Raw genomic sequence first — 20,158 nt, 5'->3', positions numbered from 1 at the left:
AGGTTGTGAGACTAAGGATATTAACAAAAGCAGAGTCTCACTTCCTACTAAGGATGTAATGCCGCTAAGCTTTCAGAATTGTTATAACCACATTAAATGAGTCACCAAATCTTGTCTAAGGACAGGGTTGTGCAGATGGACAGCAACTTAGCCTGTCTGAAGGTTGGCAACATGTATGTTTCCATTGTCATGTTGAAGGGCCAGATTCACTCCTGTGGATCAGTGAAGTCAAAGTTACACACACACACGCATACCTAAACACAGAGCCTATAGCGGTAGCTGCTGCAAAGGGAGGAGGTAGGATTCTCCTCCCTTGCCCCCCCCCCGGAGAAGGCTGCTGCAGTATCAGCATCTACCTCTTCTGGGGGTTCTGTGAATGGAAAGCAGCTGTAAAATCCAGTCAGGGTTCATAAACATCCCTCCAGTAGAAACTGGAATAAGTACTGACTTTGCTCATCCCCCTCAGACCACTTGTGTGGCTGCACCAGCCCACTACAGCCACCCTGGCAAAGCAGGTCTTCCTGGAGACTAGCACTTGCTGCACCCTCTTGCCCTCCAAGCAGACATACCAGTTCTGAGGCCACAGTTTGCATTGTCAGAATCCTGGAGGTGAGTCAAACCTGGGGTTTAACACACAATAGAAGTTGTTTTAAAGAATGACGTAAGCCCACTACAGTTTAACTTAGATATTGATCGTGTCTTCAGCTCCACGCATCTTTATCCTTCCTGAACAGACTGTTTCTCCTAAACAGGCCCTTGGTCAACTAAACAAACAGCAAAGACAGTAAGATTGGGCATTTTAATAGGTATAGTGCCTTTCCTCCAAGCATCTCAAAACCCTTCAGAAGTATTAGTTGTCTAGTCCCCTCAACACACCAAGGAAGTATCTGCCATGTAAATTATGGGGAACCTCTGGCATAGAGAGGTTAAATGACATGTGCTAGGTCACTCAGTGAGTCAGTGTCAAGTACTAGAATCGAAGCCAGGAATCCTCGGAACTAGTTTCTGGTTCTGCCCAATACATTATGCTCACCCCTTTATAAAGTAGAGCTTAAAGAGGAGATCTTGAATTTAATTTTTAAAAACCTAGCATGCTACAAAACCAAATCATGTTTTTAAAATATATTTACTAACATACTATCATTTATTTACATCAAAAGGGCAGTGCATTTCAGAACCAGCAGAGTAAAATTTCTTTATACATTGCCCTTAGCTCATGCCTACAAAGCCTCTCTCCTCATGAGAGATTTTGCTTGTTTTCATATTAGAAATGTAACAATTAAATTTGCCTTTCACACAATGTTTCTTTTCTACATTATTTATTGCACATAGCCAACAACATGAAAAAGGTAGTGGGTTTAGCTCCTTAATAGCAAAGTGGTTTTTGCTTTTAATCAGCCTAAGTTGGTCTCCATAGACTCCACTTGAACTGTCTGGGCTCTGCAGCTTGGGAAGATTACTACATGTTACTCAGAGGAGGTACCTCTCCCTCAGATGTGACTCTAGAGAACTGATTTTGGCCTGATGCAAACAGACTCTGGGTATATCTACACTTATCCTTTAAAGCTCAAAAAGTCCCTTTTTTGCACTAAAACCACAGGAGCATCTATTCTTGTTAATGACTTTTTGCGGTGAAACTCAGAAGTTTCACCGCAAAAAGAAAACCACCTTCACGAGAGGCATACAGCTCTTACTGCTGTTCTTTTTGTGCTGCTGCAAAAGTGAAGACACGTTCTACCAGTGTAACCACCTTTTGGCCTCCGAAGGATATCCCACAGTTCCAAAAGCGACCACTCTGGTCAGCATCTCTGCTGCTCTGATGCATAGATGTCCACCCCTCCCACTGTGTAAGCCCCGGGAAGTTTGAAGCTTCCTTTCCCTTTGTTTGTAGATGTGGCGGGGAAAGGAGACAGACACTCGGACAGCAGGCGGTTTAAAAAAAAAAATGCCTGGGAAGAAAGGAGGAAGTAATGGGGTTCCTGAAGCATGGACCATGAAGTAGGACAGCATAGGGCATTGAGCAGGAACCCAGAATGCCTTCTGCTCATCCCCCCCCACCCCCGACCCCAAGACCTATTGAGAGAGCTGCACTGTGGGATAGCTGCCCTACAGCGCTGCTTTCATCAGCAATGGAAGTGCTGGTAGTGTAAACACTCTCTGACGCCCGAGGAATTGAGTGAGTACACAAACCAGCGCTTTACTTTCACCGGTTCCCTATCACTGGTGAAACTTACAGCACAAAACCTCTGTAAGTGTAGACATACCCTCTGTTTCTGCTCCACACAATTGCCATGTATACTGTTAGGACTGTAGTAACTCTTGCAGTTTGTGAGACCTTAGGTGGAACAAGAGGAGAGTGGCCCAGAACAGGTAGTACCGATAGACAGGTGGCAGAAGTTCATTTATGTCAACTCCGCTCTTCTTCATTGCACTGTAATTCTCAGCCATGCAGTTCAGCTTTTTGACATCTCATATATCAGTTTAGCCTTGCCTTGGCTCACTGCACAGTTTCCATATCAGACTTGCTGGGGTTGTTCATCCAAAAGGCAATGTAAATTTCAGGCTGGAGAGGGCCCTTTAATATTTTAATACACCACCACCACCACCACCACAGACAGGATTCACATTCCAATATAGAACTGTCTTGCCCATTGTTGCATTAACTTAATGTACTTGTCTTTAGAACATTAAATGATTGTTCAGTCTAAGTCTCATGCAATGTGCTTCCGTTTCACTGCAGATGTGGATGAATGTGCTGAAAACATTTGTGCTCAAGAGTGTGTAAATTCTCCAGGAAGCTATGCCTGCTATTGTGATGGCAAGAAAGGGTTCAAGCTTTCTAAGGACAGGAAGCACTGTGAGGTAAAACTGCACGATGTGAGCTTGCTGGGGAAATTGCAGAGGTGGGTGTTTCTCCATGACAGGATGAGGTAGATTAGGAAAAGTACCAAAGCCAGTTTCAAAATTGCTGGGAAAATGCTGCAGGCTTTAAGTTGGGGCATGCTTCACAAAGCAAATTCAGCAGTATAATTTACGGGGATTTGGATATCATTCGGTCCAGGTTCAGTTCCAAGAAAAAGCATCAAGAGAAATCTGCCTCAACCAGCCCTTTTCTACCTCTGTCCCCCAAAATAAGCCCCACGCCCTCCCCTCTATAAGGTGGGTCCTCCTTGGCTTAGATGTTGACATGAGGGCCTCAGCCTCATTTTGAAAGCATGTTCACATATTTCCCAGATTTTTCTTGCCATGAGAACCTCTTCCCATCTAGTGTCTCAGAATGACTCCTGGAAAAGCTGTTTGAGTTGATTGTTTTGCACAGTTTTAGTTGTCATGACATTTTTTTAAGAGGGCCAAGCAGCAAGTGAATAGTTTCACCAAGTGCTAAAAAACCACATTTCCCATCCAAAAGAACTACTTTTAGACTCAAAAATTTTTCAAATTTATTCTTCTAGATGGAAGAAACAGTGGGACTACAGAGCATTTCAATGAAAGCATTTCCTTGTGAAGGCTTTTCTTTATACTACTTTGGCAGGAAAGGGCAGGTTGGGACCAGTAAGTGTGTTCAAACACCTACCAAAAACAAATCTTTGCCACAGTATGATGTACTGGGGCTTATATATTTCAAAGATCAAAGCTTGCTATTGTGCTAGAACATATTTACTAGAACTTGGTATTTTTAGTTGCTAAGATTTAATACTTAGACCACACAGGAAGTAATTCCATTCCCTACTGATAATAAAGTGGGAGGGCAGCTCCCTATGTCCCCCATTAAACATTACTCCTAACGCTGTTGTATGAGAGAGAGGTTTAGTAACCCTTAGGACTATGGGTATGTCTATGCTTGCAGAGTTTTTGCACTGTAAGTTTCACCAGTGCTAGGGAACCGGTCAAAGTAACTGGTTTGTGTACTCACTTAATTCCTCAGGCATCAGAGAGTGTTTACATTAGCAGCACTTCTATCTCCGATGAGAGCAGCGCTCTAGGGCAACTATCCCACAGTGCCGCTTTCTCCAGTTTGACGATGGGTTTTGTGGGAAAGGGGAGAGGTGATTGCAGGGCTTCGTGGGTCCCTGCACAGCCTCTTCTCCCCAAACACTGATAAGCTCCAATAGCTCAGGAATCATTTGGAGCAGGCATTGTCACATGACCAGATAAGCGAGCACTTGCCAAGAAAACAGGAAGGGGATTTTCAAAGTTCCCAGGGCTTTACAGGGGGAGGGATGGATGTCTGTTTATCTAGCAACAGAGCTGCTGGCTAGAGTGGCCACCTAGGCACTGTGGGATATCCCCCGGAGGCTAAAAGCTGTATAAACAGGAATAACGTGTCTTCACTTCACTTGCACATCACCGCAAAAGCATCACCAGTAAGAGCTGTACACCTCTCATGGAGGTGGTTTTCTTTTTGCAGTGAAACTTCTGAGTTTCACTGCAAAAAGTCATTGGCAAGTGAGGACTTTTCCCACTTTAAATGACAAGTGTAGACATGCCCTAAGGCTAAAGAGGCTGACTCAGTATGTGGAAACCAGTTGCAGATCTTTTAATTGGAATAAAATCTGTATTATCAGCAGTATCGTGGCAAATCCCAAAGCGATGTATCCTCTTTGCAGATAAAGTGCTCCACACGGTGTATAAAAAATTCAGGTCCAATTCTTATATGTAATATTGTAATGCATGAGTTGTCCAACTACAGTCAGTGGAATTGCTGCACCATGAAAATTGTGTTAAATGAGAACCAAGCCCAAAGAATTTTGGGAAGTGTAGCATTAGCTGTGAGTTAGACCAGTCGTTCTCTACCAGGATTACGCGTACCCCTGGGGGTATGCAGAGGTCTTCCAGGAGGTACAGCAACTCATCTAGATATTTGCCTAGTTTGACAACTGACGACATAAAAAGCACTACCGAAATCAGTACAAACTAAAATTTCATACAGACAATGACTTGTTTATACTGCCCTGTATACTATACACTGGAATGTAAGTATGATATTTATATTCCAATTGATTTATTTTATAATTATATGGTAAAAATGAGAAAGTAAGCCTTTTTTCAGTAATAGTGTGCTGTGACACTTGTATTTTGATATCTGATTTTATAAGCAAGTAGTTCTTAAGTGAGGTGAAACTTGAGATATGCAAGACACATCAGACTCATGAAAGGGATACAGTAGTCTGGAAAGGTTGAGAGCCACTGAGTTAGAACGGGGTAGGCAACCTATGGCACGTGTGCCAAAGGTGGCATGCGAGCTGATTTTCAGTGGCACTCACAGTGCCTGGGTCCTGGCCACTAGGCCGGGGGGCTTTGTATTTTAATTTAATTTTAAATGAGCCTTCTTAAACATTTTAAAAACCTTATTTACTTTACATACAACAATAGTTTAGTTATATATTATAGACTTCTAGAAAGACATGTATTATAGACTTATAGAAAGACTTATAGAAAGAGACCTTCTAAAAACATATTACTGGCACACAAAACCTTAAATTAAAGTGAATAAATGAAGACTCGGCACACCACTTCTGAAAGGTTGCCGACCCCTGAGTTAGACTATCCAAGTGCAATGTGTATAATAAACACAGTAGTGTTTCACACCCAATTGCTTTGGTTCTGCTGCATCTGTGTAGAACAAATTATCTGATGTGAGATTAAATATAGGAGATTCAGTCCAAAATAAGTTCCAACTGTCTTTTTACATCTGACATCATTGTGGCATGACAAGAGACATAAAAACAGCAGTGCACATTAGGTAGTAGCTGAAATAGCAATATAGTCATACAATATCTGACCTAATTGAACTAGAGTGACCAGATAGCAAGTGTGAAAAATTGGGATGGGATGGGAGGTAATATATAAGACAAAGCCCTGAATATTGGGACATCTGGTCACCCTAATTTAAACTGATATATTATCCCTATATACAAGGATCACTCTGTCTATCACTACAATACAGAAAGTATAAAACTTCATACACAAAAATACTGTGGAACAATGTAGGCTAGGAAAGCTGAAAAGTTTAAATAAGCAGAATGTAATTACCCAAATTTGATTTTGGCCTGGACACCGGGATTTACCTCACAGTCTTACCTGGGATCACTAGTTGTGACTAGTGGCCAGGACCTAAACTTTTCATGTGTTCAGAGGAGATACCACATCAAGAGATATAGTACTTCCCCTGCCACTATGCTGTATATTAGTTCAGTTCTGCCTCAAAAGGAAAGTGTGGTGCTTATTCAAATCAAGACCACTTTGTGTATCACCCTAGATGTTTTAGATTTCACCCATCCAACTATCAACCCAAACTGCTTAAATTGAGAGACCTGAGAATCCTAACGTAAGTTGGTAGGGATGCAGGTTGAAAGGAAATGGTCTAATTTGGCTGTATGCCTTGATTTGAATATTAAACACTTACCATGCAATTACCAACTAAAATGAAAGTTGGAATCTACGAAACTATGTTACGACATTTATAGCCACCAATATTTTTGAGATATGGATAATGTAGAAAAATAAAATTTTATTTGTACTGAGGTATTCAGATTATTCAAGTATACTAGGTATCAAGTGCGTCAGGAAAATGTAACAAGCTAAAAGCCACAAAGAACTGAGGTTAATCTGTGAAATATCACTACACATAGTTACGACATGGTGATTTTTCCCTTCATTATTTACAGACTGTTCCAGTTTGTGTCCCTCTGAATCTTGAAAAGTATGATGAATTGCTTTACCTGGCAGAACAGTTTATAGCAATCCCTGTGCTGTACTTAAGGTTTAGATTGCCAGAAGTCACCAGGTGAGCATTTGCCATTGATAACACTATGCATGGAAGTTCTGGGGATTTTTTTCCATTAATTCTCAGAGGGTGGCAAAAGAACTGTGGGTTGCATGAAGAATTCACAGCATCATCTCACTGGATAAGACACCTTGTATCATTGCGGGGAGGACAAATGAACTTAGGTTCCTACATGTAATAGCACTCAGTTGAGGCTGAAGTTATTTGAAAGTGGATGGACAGAAGTGAGGTGCTTAGAGACACTTTAGTGATCATATTTTATCCTTGAGCCACACCTTTAGTATAGTTCTTTCCAGTAACTCATCTGCTCAGATGGATCTTAAGCAACCCTTTCCATCGGATGGGGGCCGTAGCAGCTGACTGATGCAGCTACATAGTGGAACAGGCAGCCTATTGGTGTGGTCTGTGGGAGAATGCACCAGCATCTGGGCCTGAGCTCATCAGTGGGTGAAGAGCCAGATTGCTCCTACAGTGACAGCCAGGTGGTTGCTGCAGTTGAAGACAGAGATATAAGGACTGAAAGAGAGCAAAAATAAACCTTGGGAGAAAGAGGATCAAAACAATCCTGAGACTGAGTGTGAAAAGGTGGAAAATGGATCAAAGGGGAGAGGAAGGAATATGAACTGGATGGAGGCCCCAGCAGTTTTTGGAGTGAATGAGATTTCTTAGGAGAGCAAGAAAGTTGGTGTCTCACAATGACAGAAGCTTGCTGCCCCTCTGAAGGGAAGAGCAAAGACATGGAAGATGATGGTAGAGATGTAGAAGGATATTGCAGTTCCCCAGGAGCCAGTCTTGCAAACTGACTCAAAACCTGCTCTGAAGAATCCCCACTGGTGGTATGTTTGCAGGGACATTTTGATCCAAACATTGTCTATGGTATTTCACAGTAGGCAAATTTCATATAGGTTTTTTTTCTCCCCAAAGTGTTGTCATTCCTTTTTCAGTCCTTAAAATCAGATGATGTTATAGAAATGAATATGCATCTCACAATGTGCAGTTGTATATCAAAATGGTGAGCCTCAGGTAATGGTTCTGCTGCTCTTTTGCAGGAGTTACCAGCTGTAGCATGCTGTTCATCAAGTACTGAGGAAGCTAATGGTCTCCTGTGCTTTCTCCTACAATATTCCAGGCCACTGATGGAGCATAGTGTCTTGTTTTACTCCAATATCAATTTGTAGGATTTTCCCTTCAGATGTCATTGTCCTAGAGCGATTGCTAATGTTAGTAAGCTCTATATTGCACTTCAGTGTGCTCATTGTGGCACTTGAAAATGCAGGGTTGCCTTTGATTCACTGTCTGGACAATTTCAGAGGCACCAACAGCAGAAGTTGTTGCATTTGTGATTTTTAGTGCCTCAGATTTAGATTTAGAGCATAAATATTAAGACATGCCCTTGTGCCATAAATCAAAGGTGACCTGGAATTAATGCTCTCCTGAAAGATTTTTGAAAAGTTTGAAAGTGACCGTAGCAGCTAACATCTTAAATAGTTACTTACAAGCTCAAAATAAGGAGTTTTGATAGAACCATGGTTTGAAAGTCAATGTGGTTTAGTGACTGGAGAGCTGAACTTGGAATCAGGGCACCTGCGTTCTGTTCCTAGTTCTGCCACCCACCTGCTGTGTGCCTTTCACAAGTCACTTCACCTCTCTGTGCCTCCATTTTCCCCTCAAGTCATTCCTCTGTCTTGTATGTTTAGCCTGAAAGCTCTTTGGGGCAGAGAGCTTCTCCCATGTTTGTACAGCCCCCAGAGCACAACAGGGTCTATAGGTTCTACCATAATAATAATAAATAATAATACCACCACTATTTATTATTTATATTACTGTAGTGCCTAGGAGCCCTAGTTATGAACCAGGACCCCATTGTACTAGACACTGTACAAACACAGAACAAAAAGAGCTACAATTTATGCATGATCATCCAAATGCCACCAATATACAGATCTTATTCCCTAAACAGAATAAGGGTAAACAGTGGAACTTTCAAAGTCAGTAATGATGAAGCACATTTATAGAAGATACTTGTGATAGATTTTTTTTATGGCATTCCTCACCATAGTATGGAAACACCTCCCAAACAATTTACTTTTTCTTACAACACATCTGTAAAATAAGGGGAATTCTATAGCTACTGGATTCTGCTTATGATTAATCATAGGCATCCATTGGACCAGCTCGGATACAGAGTTGTCATTTGGAGATTAATATTTGCCTGCATAGCTAAATTATTAATGTATTGCACTGAGCTCTTCACTGTATCATGTATTCTCTTCTCATGATTATGATCCCTCTCCCATGACTCAGATTTTCAGCAGAATTTGATTTCCGGACATATGATACAGAGGGTCTTATACTATATGCTGAATCCTCTAACAGCACAGCATGGTTCTTGCTTGGTCTTCGTGATGGGAAGATTGAGATTCAATTCAAGAATGAACTTGGAACAAAAGTCACCAGTGGTGGCAAAGCCATTAATGATGGTCTGTGGCATATAGTAAGTTTTTTTTCTAATACCCTGTGTATTGTTGGCACTCTTAGGTGAAGTTGGGAAAAATTGTTATAGCAACTTAAAAAAAAAAAAAGTTCCAGAATGATTCCATAAAGATCCCAGATTTAAAGGCTGTTAAGAAAGGTACAGTGGTAGCATTAACAAACTTCCAAATTTCCTTGTGATACAAAGAGCCACTTTCTGCATGGTGCTTGGGGCCTATGCAGTAATACTTAGGGTACGTCTATACTTAACTCCAGGTCCGGCAGTAAGCAATCGATCTTCTGGGATCGATTTATCGCGTCTTGTCTAGACACGATAAATCGATCCCGGAAGTGCTCGCCGTTGACACCGGTACTCCTGCTCCGCGAGAGGAGTACGCGGAGTCGACGGGGGAGCCTGCCTGCCGCATCTGGACCCGCGGTAAGTTTGAACTAAGATACTTCGACTTCAGCTACGTTATTCACGTAGCTGAAGTTGCATATCTTAGTTCGAAGCGGGGGGTTAGTGTGGACTAGCCCTTAGTGCATGATTGTGTGTGTGTGTAAACATGTTTATTCTGATGCAAGTGGTCCATGGGGTTGTTATTCCAAACACACTTGTTATTTTATGCCGGCCAATGCAGTTTGATCAGTCAAATCAAGGCTAACTAAAGAAAATCTTTCTTTCTTTTTCTTTTTTTTTTTAAATCCCCAATTGCTGAGCGTGGTGTGCCCAGAGCTACTCTAACTCAAGTCAGTAGGAGTCTTAACATGAACTTTACTGGGAACAGGGTCTGTTCAACATACCTACTACGTACAGAAAAAAATACTAATGAGATTGCAAAGTCAGCTACTTAGAATTTAGGAAATGTCAGAATTAAGCTTAAATGGGCAACCTTAATTCTGGCATTTCCTCATTTTTGCATGCTTGACTTTGCAGCCTTCTTTTAATGTTGTTTTTGTAGAAAGAAAAAAAATCAAAGCCAATAATTTTATGTGCAATGGTCAGCATTGCATCAGCAGTACTTTTGAACAGAGTACTTTCAGCACTGTCTCTACCACTCAAGTGCTAAGCTATGCTATCCACAAGAACATGCAGTTATCCTCTGTAACCATAGAGGAAGAAGCACAACACATGGAGACTGTTGGTTACAGATCCAAGAATAGCCCAGTTTATCGACCGCATCACTAAGTGTATAGATTTGGCAGATTCTAAGAAAAAGTGTGGCTGGGGTGTGTCTACACAATAGTGGGGAGAGTGCTTCCCAGTTTGGGTAGACAGACACACACTAGCTGTAGTTGAGCTAGCTCACTAAAAATAGCAACAAGGCTGCAGCGCCATGGGTCGGGGTAGCTTCCTGAGAACAGACCCAGGGAATTCATAGATTCTAAAGGCCAGAAAGGGACCATTGTGATCATCTAATCTGACCTGCTAAATAATATAAGTTGTTGAACTTAACCGCAATAATTCCTAGATCAGATATTTTGAAAAACTTCCAATCTTGATTTAAAACTTGTCAGTATTGGAGAATCCACCACATCCCTTGGTAAATTGTTCCAATACTTAATTACTTTCACTGTATAAAATGTATGCCTTATTTCCAGTCTGAATTTGTCTAGCTTTTCTCTGCTAGATTGAAGAGCCCATTGTTAAATATTTGTTCCCCACATAGGTGCTTAATCAGGTCACCTCTTAACCTTCTCTTTGTTAAGCTAAATAGATTGAGCTCTTTGGGTCTATTGCTATAAGGCATGTTTTCTAATCCTTTCATCATTCTCCTGGCTCTTCTCTGAACCCTCTCCAACTTTTCAACATCCTTCCTCAATTGTGGACAACAGAAGTGAACATAGTAGTCTAGCACTGGTTGTACCAGTACCAAATACAGAGGTAAAATAACCTCTGTATTTCTGCTTGAGATTCCCGTTTATGCATGCAAGGATCACATTAGCCCTGTTGGTTGCAGTAAAAGTTCCTGTTCAGCCTATTATCCACCACACTCCCAAATCATTTTCAGATAGAGTCTCCCACATCCTGTAAATATGGCCTACAGTCTTTGTTCCTAGATGTATACATCTGTATTTGGCCACATTAAAATACACATTATTTGCTTGCACCCAGTGAACCAAGCAATCCAGATTTCCCTGTGTTGGTGACCTGTCTTCATTATTTACCACTCCTCCAATTTTTTTGTCATTTGCAAACCTTATCAATGACATTTTTATGTTTTCTTCCAGGTCATTTGATGTTAAATAGTGTAGGGCCAAGAACAGATCCCTTCGGGACCCCACCAGAAACATACCTATTCAGTGATGATTCCCCCTTTAGAGTTGCATTTTGAGATCTATCAGTTAGCCAGTTTTTAATCAATTTAATATGTCCCATGTTAATTTTATATTGTTCTAGTTTTTTAATGAAAATGTTGTGTGATACAACATCTTATAGAAGTGTAAGTATATTATGTTAACACTATTACCTTTATCAACCAAACTTGTAATCTAATAAAAGAGATAAAGTTAGTTTGACAAGATCTATTTTCAATAACTTATGTTGATTTGCATTATTACATTACCCTCCTTTAGTTCTTTATTGAGATCCAGATTAGCCACTGCATTATCTTGCCAGGGAACAATGTCAGGTTGACAGGCCTATAAAAACCTGGGTCATCACAAATACCCTTTTTAAAAATTGGCACAACCATTAGCTTTCTTCCAGTCTTCTGGACCTTCCCTGGTGTTCTAAGCCTTACTGAAAATCAACATTAATGGGCCACAGCCAATTCCTTTAGAACTCTCGGGTGCAAGTTATACTGACCTGCTGATTTTAAAAATGTCTAACTTTAGCAGCTGGGGTTTAACATCCTCCTGACATACTAGTGGAATAGAAAAAAGTGTTATCATCATCACATGATGAGACTACATTATGTTTATTCCAAATACAGAACCAAGATAAGTTTCAGAGTAACAGCCGTGTTAGTCTGTATCCGCAAAAAGAAGAACAGGAGTACTTGTGGCACCTTAGAGACTAACAAATTTATTAGAGCATAAGCTTTCGTGGACTACAGCCCACTTCTTCGGATGCATCCGAAGAAGTGGGCTGTAGTCCACGAAAGCTTATGCTCTAATAAATTTGTTAGTCTCTAAAGAACCAAGATATTTATTGAATACTTCCACCCTTTCTGCATTGTTATGGGTAATTCTACCATTTACATCTAGTAATGATCCAATACCATTGTCAGGATTCTTTTTTATCCTATTATACTTAAATGCCTCCTTAGTGTCCTGAACTCTGCTTTCCCTATCCATTTTCTACAATTCCTAACTTTTGATTTATATTCAGTACTATCAACTTCTCCTTTCTTCCATTTATTACATATTATTTTTAAAGCTCTTTTTATAGTTGCCTTCAGGTCCTTCTAAGCCAGGTTGGTATATCAAGGCCTTCTCCCTTGATTATGGCTTTTTGGGCATCTAGTAAAGTCTGGTTAAACAAGCCCCAATTAGCCATTCACATTTTCTGATTAAATTCTTCCTCCCAGCTTATTTGGCTCATGATTGTTTTCACCTTCGTGAAATTGGCCCTTTTAAAGCACCAAGTTGGGCAGGATTGTACTCGGGCAGCTAGCAGCTTGTGCCGCTACAGCCACACTACTATTTTTAGTATGCTAGCTTGAATAGAGCTGAAATATGGTCTACCCACGCTGGGAAGCACCCTGTCAGCTGCTGTGTAGATTAGATTTAGTTCTGCCATATTGTTTCCTGGTCTCCAGTCCAGTGTACCTTCCCTTAGACCAAAAAGTATTTTGGTGGGTAACATCAACAGCAGCAGATGAATCCTTTTATTTTGTCTGTGTTCCCTCAGGAGGTTCAGTTCTTTGTGGCAGGCTGAATGAGATCCAGAGGCGCATGCTCAGTGTGGATGGAATGCTGAGCAATTTTAGAAGCAAGAAAGTAACACAAACTGAAAAACTGTATTTTTCCAAAAACTTATCATTCAGCCAAGTATAGCTTTTCCTATACAAAGCGAGAGATACCTTTGCCTTTCCAGTATTATCCCTCTGCCCAATTTCAAAATCCTGCTGCAAACCATTAGAATATATATATATTTAAAAAAAGAGAAAGGCAGGTTTCTGGGTGGTGGGCTTTTGTTTTTTAAATACTGGGACATGTCAGGTAACCTTAACACAAGGCTCACTACTCCTCCCTCTGTAATCAGTATGTTCAACATATATAGTGCTATATATATATTGTATATTATTTTTAATCCTAGGTCTCAGTGGAAGAATTAGAACACAGTATAAGTGTAAAAATAGCAAAAGAAGCAGTGATGAATATCAACAGCCCTAGAAATCTGTTCAAACCATCAAATGGCTTCCTGGAAACTAAGGTGTACATCGCAGGATTACCTCGCAAAGTCAGCGACACCCTCATTAAACCGGTAATTTAAAAATACCTCCTGATTAAGGCTGCTTTCTTGTTTGCTTCTCCTTATATGGTGGTTACCCATGTGTCACTAGGGAGACAAAATACAGGGAGGTATGTAGGTAGAAAATGAAAATGCCATTGGTGACATTTTCGTTTGAAAATGAGTATGCATGAAGCTTTGCGGTCTGCCCATTTTCAGGCTTTAATTATAGAATCACAGCAATTAAAGCAGTCTCAGGTAATCTAATCCATTTTCCAGGGTCCTATGCAGGATTGTGCCCGAGAGAACATTTCCTAATCTCATTTTAAGACTCCCAAGCTATAGGGCCAACGGTAGTTATCTTGAGAGCATATTGTACAAATGTTCCCTTTCTTAGTGCCAGATTGTGCCTTGATCTTGTGGGGGGGGGGGGGAGGGAGTGAAGGAAGCGTAAGGAGCCTTCAATTCTACCCTGCCCTACCCACCCTGCACAGGAGGCATGAGTAGGGTGACCAGACAGCAAGTGTGAAAAATGGGGACGTGGGGGGAGGGGGAATAGGCGCCTATATAAGAAAAAGCCCCAAATATCGGGATTGTCCCTATAAAATAGGGACATCTGGTTGCCCTAGGCATGAGACACCTGACTCACCCTTCTCAGCAGCTGTAGGTCCCTGCAACCACCTCTCGCGCAGACCCAGTAATTATCACAGTAACTGGCAATCTCAGCAAAGGGGCAACAAGTGAATGCACTATGAAGACTGAACTTTTTTTTTCACCCTAGAGGAGGGAAGCCTCTATTACAGGGGTCGGCAATGTTCGGCTCGCCAGGGACACCCTGGAGGGCCGGGCCAGTTTATTTACCTGCTGACGCGGCAGGTTCGGCTGATCGCGGCCCCCACTGGGCGTGGTTCGCCGTTCCGGGCCAATGGGGGTGGCGAGAAGTGGCGCGGGCGAGCGATGTGCTGGCTGCGGCTTCTCGCTGCCCCCATTGGCCCGGGACGGCGAACCGCGGCCAGTGGGGGCCGCAATCGGCCGAACCTGCCACGTCAGCAGGTAAATAAACTGGCCCGGCCCGCCAGGGTGCTTACCCTGGCAAGCTGCGTGCCGAACATTGCCGACCCCTGCTCTATTACCATTGCCCATACACTATCTGTTCTTCATATGTATAAAAGAATTTCTATCCAACACCTTGCATGTGGACTAGAAAATAATTTACATTTGAAAACAAGCCACCAATCCACTAACAACAACAAAAAATACTTGTAATATTTCATTTTTTAAATAATCTGTTTTTGCTTGCAGTGTGACAGGGAAGCAAAAAGGTAAAAATGTTTGACTGCTTCTCAGTAAATATTCTCTTACCCAATGTGAAATAATTCTAGAAATGTTGTTTGGGCTGATGAGTCAAACTCTCAGCCAACAAACAATACTAATAGCCATGGCCCCCTAGCTATAGCGCAGTAAACATGGCCAAGCAGAAGAGGAAAGTTTGGCTACAGTATGTTTGAACTTAAATTTTGACTCTGTCTATTCTTTGCTTGCCAGTGGTACCAAATGGGAAAAGCTTATTGGCTCAGCAGTGCTGACTGAAAGCTGCGCTACTGTATATGCCTTTGATTTCAAAGAGACACAAAGTGAGTGAGGGTGACAAAATACCAGTGAAGTGATATCTTTTATTGGACCAACTTCTGCTGGTGAGAGAGAAGCTTTTGAGCGATACACAGCTCTTCTTTAGGTCTTTAGGTTGGAACAGATTGTTTAGCATAAGTTGTTAACGTATATTCTAAAAGACTATTCAAGGTGAAGTGGTCCCTTAACACCATTCCAGTGATGGTATAATAAAATGTGGAGGGGAGTTAGTGGGTTACAGATTTTTGTAATAAGCTATAAATCCAGTGTCTTAATTAAGACCATGATTTTTAGAGTCTAGTAAAGTGATGAATTTAAGCTCCCAGGCTCCTCTTTTCAAGGTGCTGTGCAGGAGGACGAGGACTGAGAGGTCAGAAATGGAGTGACTGTTTTGTGAAAAAAACGTTTACCATTGGGTAATACAGTGTTTTTAACTTTTTATCATTTTTTTTTCCTGTGCGAGGTCATTCAAGAGCATAGTGATTGTCTGGTTTCACCCACATAATTGTTGGGGCATTTGGAGAAGTAGATTGCATAATGGAATGTGCCACCCAAACATCCCTGAGAGAACCTGCTTCACTGCAGAAAAAAACCCTCTGATCGCTCACCCCTAGTTGTCACTTACCACTCCACATTGCAAGCCATATGAGGTATCATTAAACAATTACAATCCATACTCAATGGGGGACAACATCTTGAAAGAAATCTTTCCTGAACCCCCACTTTCCTGAACCCCCACTTCAAACAACCCCCCAACTTCATATCAGAAGCAAGTTTCTCACAGACAAGGACTCCTCTACTTAAAGCAGCACCAGACCCTGCCACAATAGATGCAAAACCTGCAGACATATCTCCACTGCTACAATGATCACCCCCCACACCCCCAACATATCTTTCAAGATCCACGGGTCCTACCCAGAGCCGTCCCTTGGGTAGGATGAATCAGGGTGACCGCTCCGGGCCCTGCACTTTGGGGGGCCTCCAAGGGCTGGTGTGATTGACTGGCGCAGTCAGTCCTGGAAGAGATGAATCTGTCACTTCCGCTCCGGGCCCCGGGCCCCGCACCCCACTAGGGACGGCGCTGGTCCTACCCTATCACAACGTTGTGTACCTCATCCAGTGCACTAAATGCCCCCCAATGATAAAAGACAAAAATACCATATTACCCAAGGGCAAACACGTCTCACAAAACAATCACTCCATATCTGACCTCTCAGTCCTCATCCTTAAAGGAAAGGTGCAAAACACTTTCAAAAAGATAAGCCTGGGAACTTAAATTCATAACTTTGCTAGACACTATAAATCGGGGTGGGCAAACTTTTTGGGCCGAGGGCCACATCGGGGAATAGAAATTATATGGAGGGCCATGAATGCTCACAAAATTGGGGTTGGGATGCGGGAGGGGGTGTGGGCTCTGGGGTGGGGCTGGGGATGAGGAGTTTGGGGTGTAGGAGAGTCTTCTGGGCTGGGACTGATGGGTTCGGAGGGTGGGAGGGGGATCAGGGCTGGGGCAGGGGTGCAGGAAAGGGTTCAGGTTCTGGCTGAGGGTGCTGGGGATGAGAGGTTTGGGGTGCAGGAGGGTGATCCAGGCTGGGATCGAGGGGTTTAGAGAGTGGCAGGGGGATCAGGGCTGGGACGGGGGGTTGGGGCGTGGGGAGAGGCTCAGGGGTGTGGCCCCCAATCCAGTGCCCCCTCGGAGTGGGCTGAGCCGTGTGGTACAGCCCCGACCCTGCACCCAGGCTGCAGCGGGGCCAAGCTGCATGGTGTGGCCCCAGACCCAGTGCCCCGGTCAGAGTGGGGCCGCACCACGCGGCTCGACCCCCAACCCAGTGCCCCAGCCGGAGCGGGACCAAGCCATGTGGTGTGGCCCCCGACCCAGCGCCCCAGCCGGAGCGGGATTGAGCTGCGTGGTGCAGCCCCAGACCCAGCGCCCCGGCCGGAGAGCCAGAGTGGGGCCGAGCCGTGTGGTGTGGCCCCGATCCAGTGCCCCAGGCGTAGCAGGGCTGAGCCATTTGGTGCAGCTCAGGGGCCAGCTGAAAACTGCCCGCGGGCCGTAGTTTGCCCATGCCTGCTATAAATCATGGTTTTAATAAAGACTCTGGATTGATGGTTTATTACAACAATCTATAACTCACGCACTAACCGTCACCTCTTTTTTGTCCCAGGACTGGAGAGGGGTTAACGGACCACTTCACCTTGAATGGTCTCTTAGAATATGTGTTAACTACTTAGGCTAAACAGTCTGTTCCACCTTTTATTTATCTGTGAGACTCTGAGGGCAAGTCTGCACTACAAAATTAAGTCAACTTAAGTTATGTCGACGTACAGCCACCGCAGTAATTACATCACTTTTGCATGACCACATTACTCTCCTTGTGGTGGTGGTGTGCATCCTCACCAGGAGTGCTTGCACTGATTTAACTGTCAGTGTGGGGCAGTTTCTGAAAGGCAGCAACAGTCGATTGAACCAACGACCTAATTACATTGACCTAAGTGCTACGCCTCTCGCAGAGGTGGAGTTATTAAGTCAGTGTAATGGATACGTTACATTGGTGGGAGCTACATTTTTGGCCATGTCTACACTACCGCTTATGTTGGCAAAACTTATGCTGTTGAAGGGTGAGAAAAAGCTGCATTGGCACAGCTGTGCCACTGTAAGGTCTCTAGTGTAGACATAGCCTCAGTGTAGATGGTTACAGAGTTAGGTTAATGTAAGGCAGCTTACGTTGATCTCTCTCTGCAGTGTAGACCAGGCCTGAGTACTTTTCTCAGACCTGAAGAAGAGCTCTTTGTAAGCTCAAAAGCTTGTTTTATGCCAACAGAAGCCAGTCCAATAAAATATATGACCTCATCCACCTCGTTCTCGCTAATATCCTGGCTACAACACGGCAAACCACAATTTGATTCCAAGACAGCTCTGAAGATCAGTGCTGTAATCTATGGCATTGATATAACTATGCTTTACTGTTCACCAGAAATAAATTGTCATATCAATGTTTCTAGAGCAAATCTGTATGCAACACAAAAATCTGAATGTAATTCTTCTGCAGCTTAACCCTCGACTAGATGGGTGCATTCGTGCCTGGAACCTGATGAATCAGGGAAGTTCAGGCATAAAAGAAGTTATTCAAAAAAAACAAAGCAAACACTGTTTAGTAACTGTGGAGAAAGGGTCCTACTACCCTGGCACTGGCATGGCAGAATTTCATATAAACTATAGTAAGTATTTTTCCGCCTTCTCCAACATTTCTTTATGCTGGACTTATGATTGAACTAACGAATGACAAAAGAGTATGGACTTGCCCAAGTCAAGGGTGCATGAGGGGAGGTTCCCACTAATTTCAGAGGGAGTTTTGCTTGAGTAATGAGTGTAGGTTCTGGCCTCACACGTTATCAGTTTAATTTCCGTAAAGACCTCTACCAGCGTGGACTTGATCAAATGGGTCCTTTCCATCTCTCAAGGGTCTGATTCAGCTCCCATTTCATCAATGGAAGTTTTGCTATTGACATCACTGAGAGTGGTTTGAGCTCCAAATGAGATAGTCATATGGAATTATATTCGAGCACGATACAGTGCGGGTGCTGATTGTGATACTAAGTAATATGGTGCATTATTAGTGTGAAATTAAGAAAAAAAGCAGTTAATAAATATGGGCATCCCTTTTAGCTGCTGAACTTGCAAACACTTTAGCACCTGTATAACTTTTACTCGTGAGATTTCCCATTGGAGCAATGGAACTATTCCTGTGTGTGATGTTAAATGCGTGTTTAAGCTATCAACCTTCTGCTCAGTAGCAAAATTTTATGAGCAACCTGTCAGGCTTTTTCTGGCTTAACCTTATAAACAGCCCTCTTATGAATGTGGCAGTGAGAGAGGTAACAAAAAATAAAAAAGGAAGACCAACAAGCTGAAAAGGCAAGAAAAAAAACCCAAACTTAAAATGCCTCTGTCAATATATTTAATATTAGAAACTTTGGGGAAAACTAGAAATGTAAAGCTCACCTTTTCACTGCAGATTTAGCTTTATTTTTCATAGTGGGTATATAGATGAAATTGTAGGAAGAAAATGCTTGTAAATAACTGAATAGTATTTGGATGCTTGTAGAAGGTGTTTTTCAGGTTCATTAATTTCATTCTTTTTTTTTTTTAAACAGATAATCTTACCAATGACAAAGAATGGCTAATAAACATAACATTGACTATTCGTCCATCCACAGGCACTGGTGTGATGTTTGCCTTGGTCTCTGGCAAAACAGTGCCTCTTGCTTTGTCCATAGTAGACTCCAACTCCCCTAACTCACAGGTGATCTTACTCTTATCACAGTAACTCTGGGTCAGATCCTTATCTGGTGTAAATCAGTATAGCTCTTTTGACTTAAACTCTCTGTCTTCATTCTCCATCTGTAAAATGGGACTAATCTTAGTTACTTACTATACTTCACAAGGGCGTTGTGAGGATGAATTAATTGTTTGCAAGGTGTTCCACTAAAACAGTGATGAACTGCATAAAAAAGCCAATATATAAATAGGTCTTGCTGTCCTTGATTTTCCCTCTATTCCCAGTTGTGACAAGTAGCATGACAGAAGGCAGTATGTGCTTATATGTATATGAGGGTCAATATTTCTTTTTAAACTGCCTAAAGTAGATACTAGGGGTGAACTGTTGGCCTCATTACAGTCAATGTCAAAACTTCCATCGACTTCCACAGGACCAGGATTTAACCCCAGAAATCTAGATCAAGATTTTCTAACATGAATACCTGAAGAGAGACTCCTACATATAAAATTTAGGCACCTAAACAAGTGGCTTGGTTTTTCAAAAGTGCTGAACAACCCAGCAGCTTCCATTGACTTCAATGGATTTCCCAAT

The 20,158-nt window shown here is 42.4% G+C and overlaps 1 protein-coding gene across 1 annotated transcript in view; it reads left to right on the top strand.

Annotated features, from left to right (window-relative positions):
- Positions 1–20,158, top strand: part of PROS1 (protein S) — a 50,791-nt gene that overhangs the window by 18,933 nt on the left and 11,700 nt on the right. The window contains exons 8-13 of the mRNA XM_054046043.1: positions 2,741–2,862; positions 6,669–6,787; positions 9,092–9,281; positions 13,524–13,691; positions 18,338–18,506; positions 19,443–19,591. Coding sequence (XP_053902018.1) covers positions 2,741–2,862; positions 6,669–6,787; positions 9,092–9,281; positions 13,524–13,691; positions 18,338–18,506; positions 19,443–19,591 — 917 coding nt within the window. The remainder of the gene's footprint in view (positions 1–2,740; positions 2,863–6,668; positions 6,788–9,091; positions 9,282–13,523; positions 13,692–18,337; positions 18,507–19,442; positions 19,592–20,158) is intronic.

Source organism: Malaclemys terrapin, chromosome 1 (assembly GCF_027887155.1).
Source record: "Malaclemys terrapin pileata isolate rMalTer1 chromosome 1, rMalTer1.hap1, whole genome shotgun sequence".
In the NCBI taxonomy this organism is placed as follows: domain Eukaryota; kingdom Metazoa; phylum Chordata; order Testudines; family Emydidae; genus Malaclemys; species Malaclemys terrapin.
This window is presented reverse-complemented; position numbering and strand designations above follow the sequence as displayed.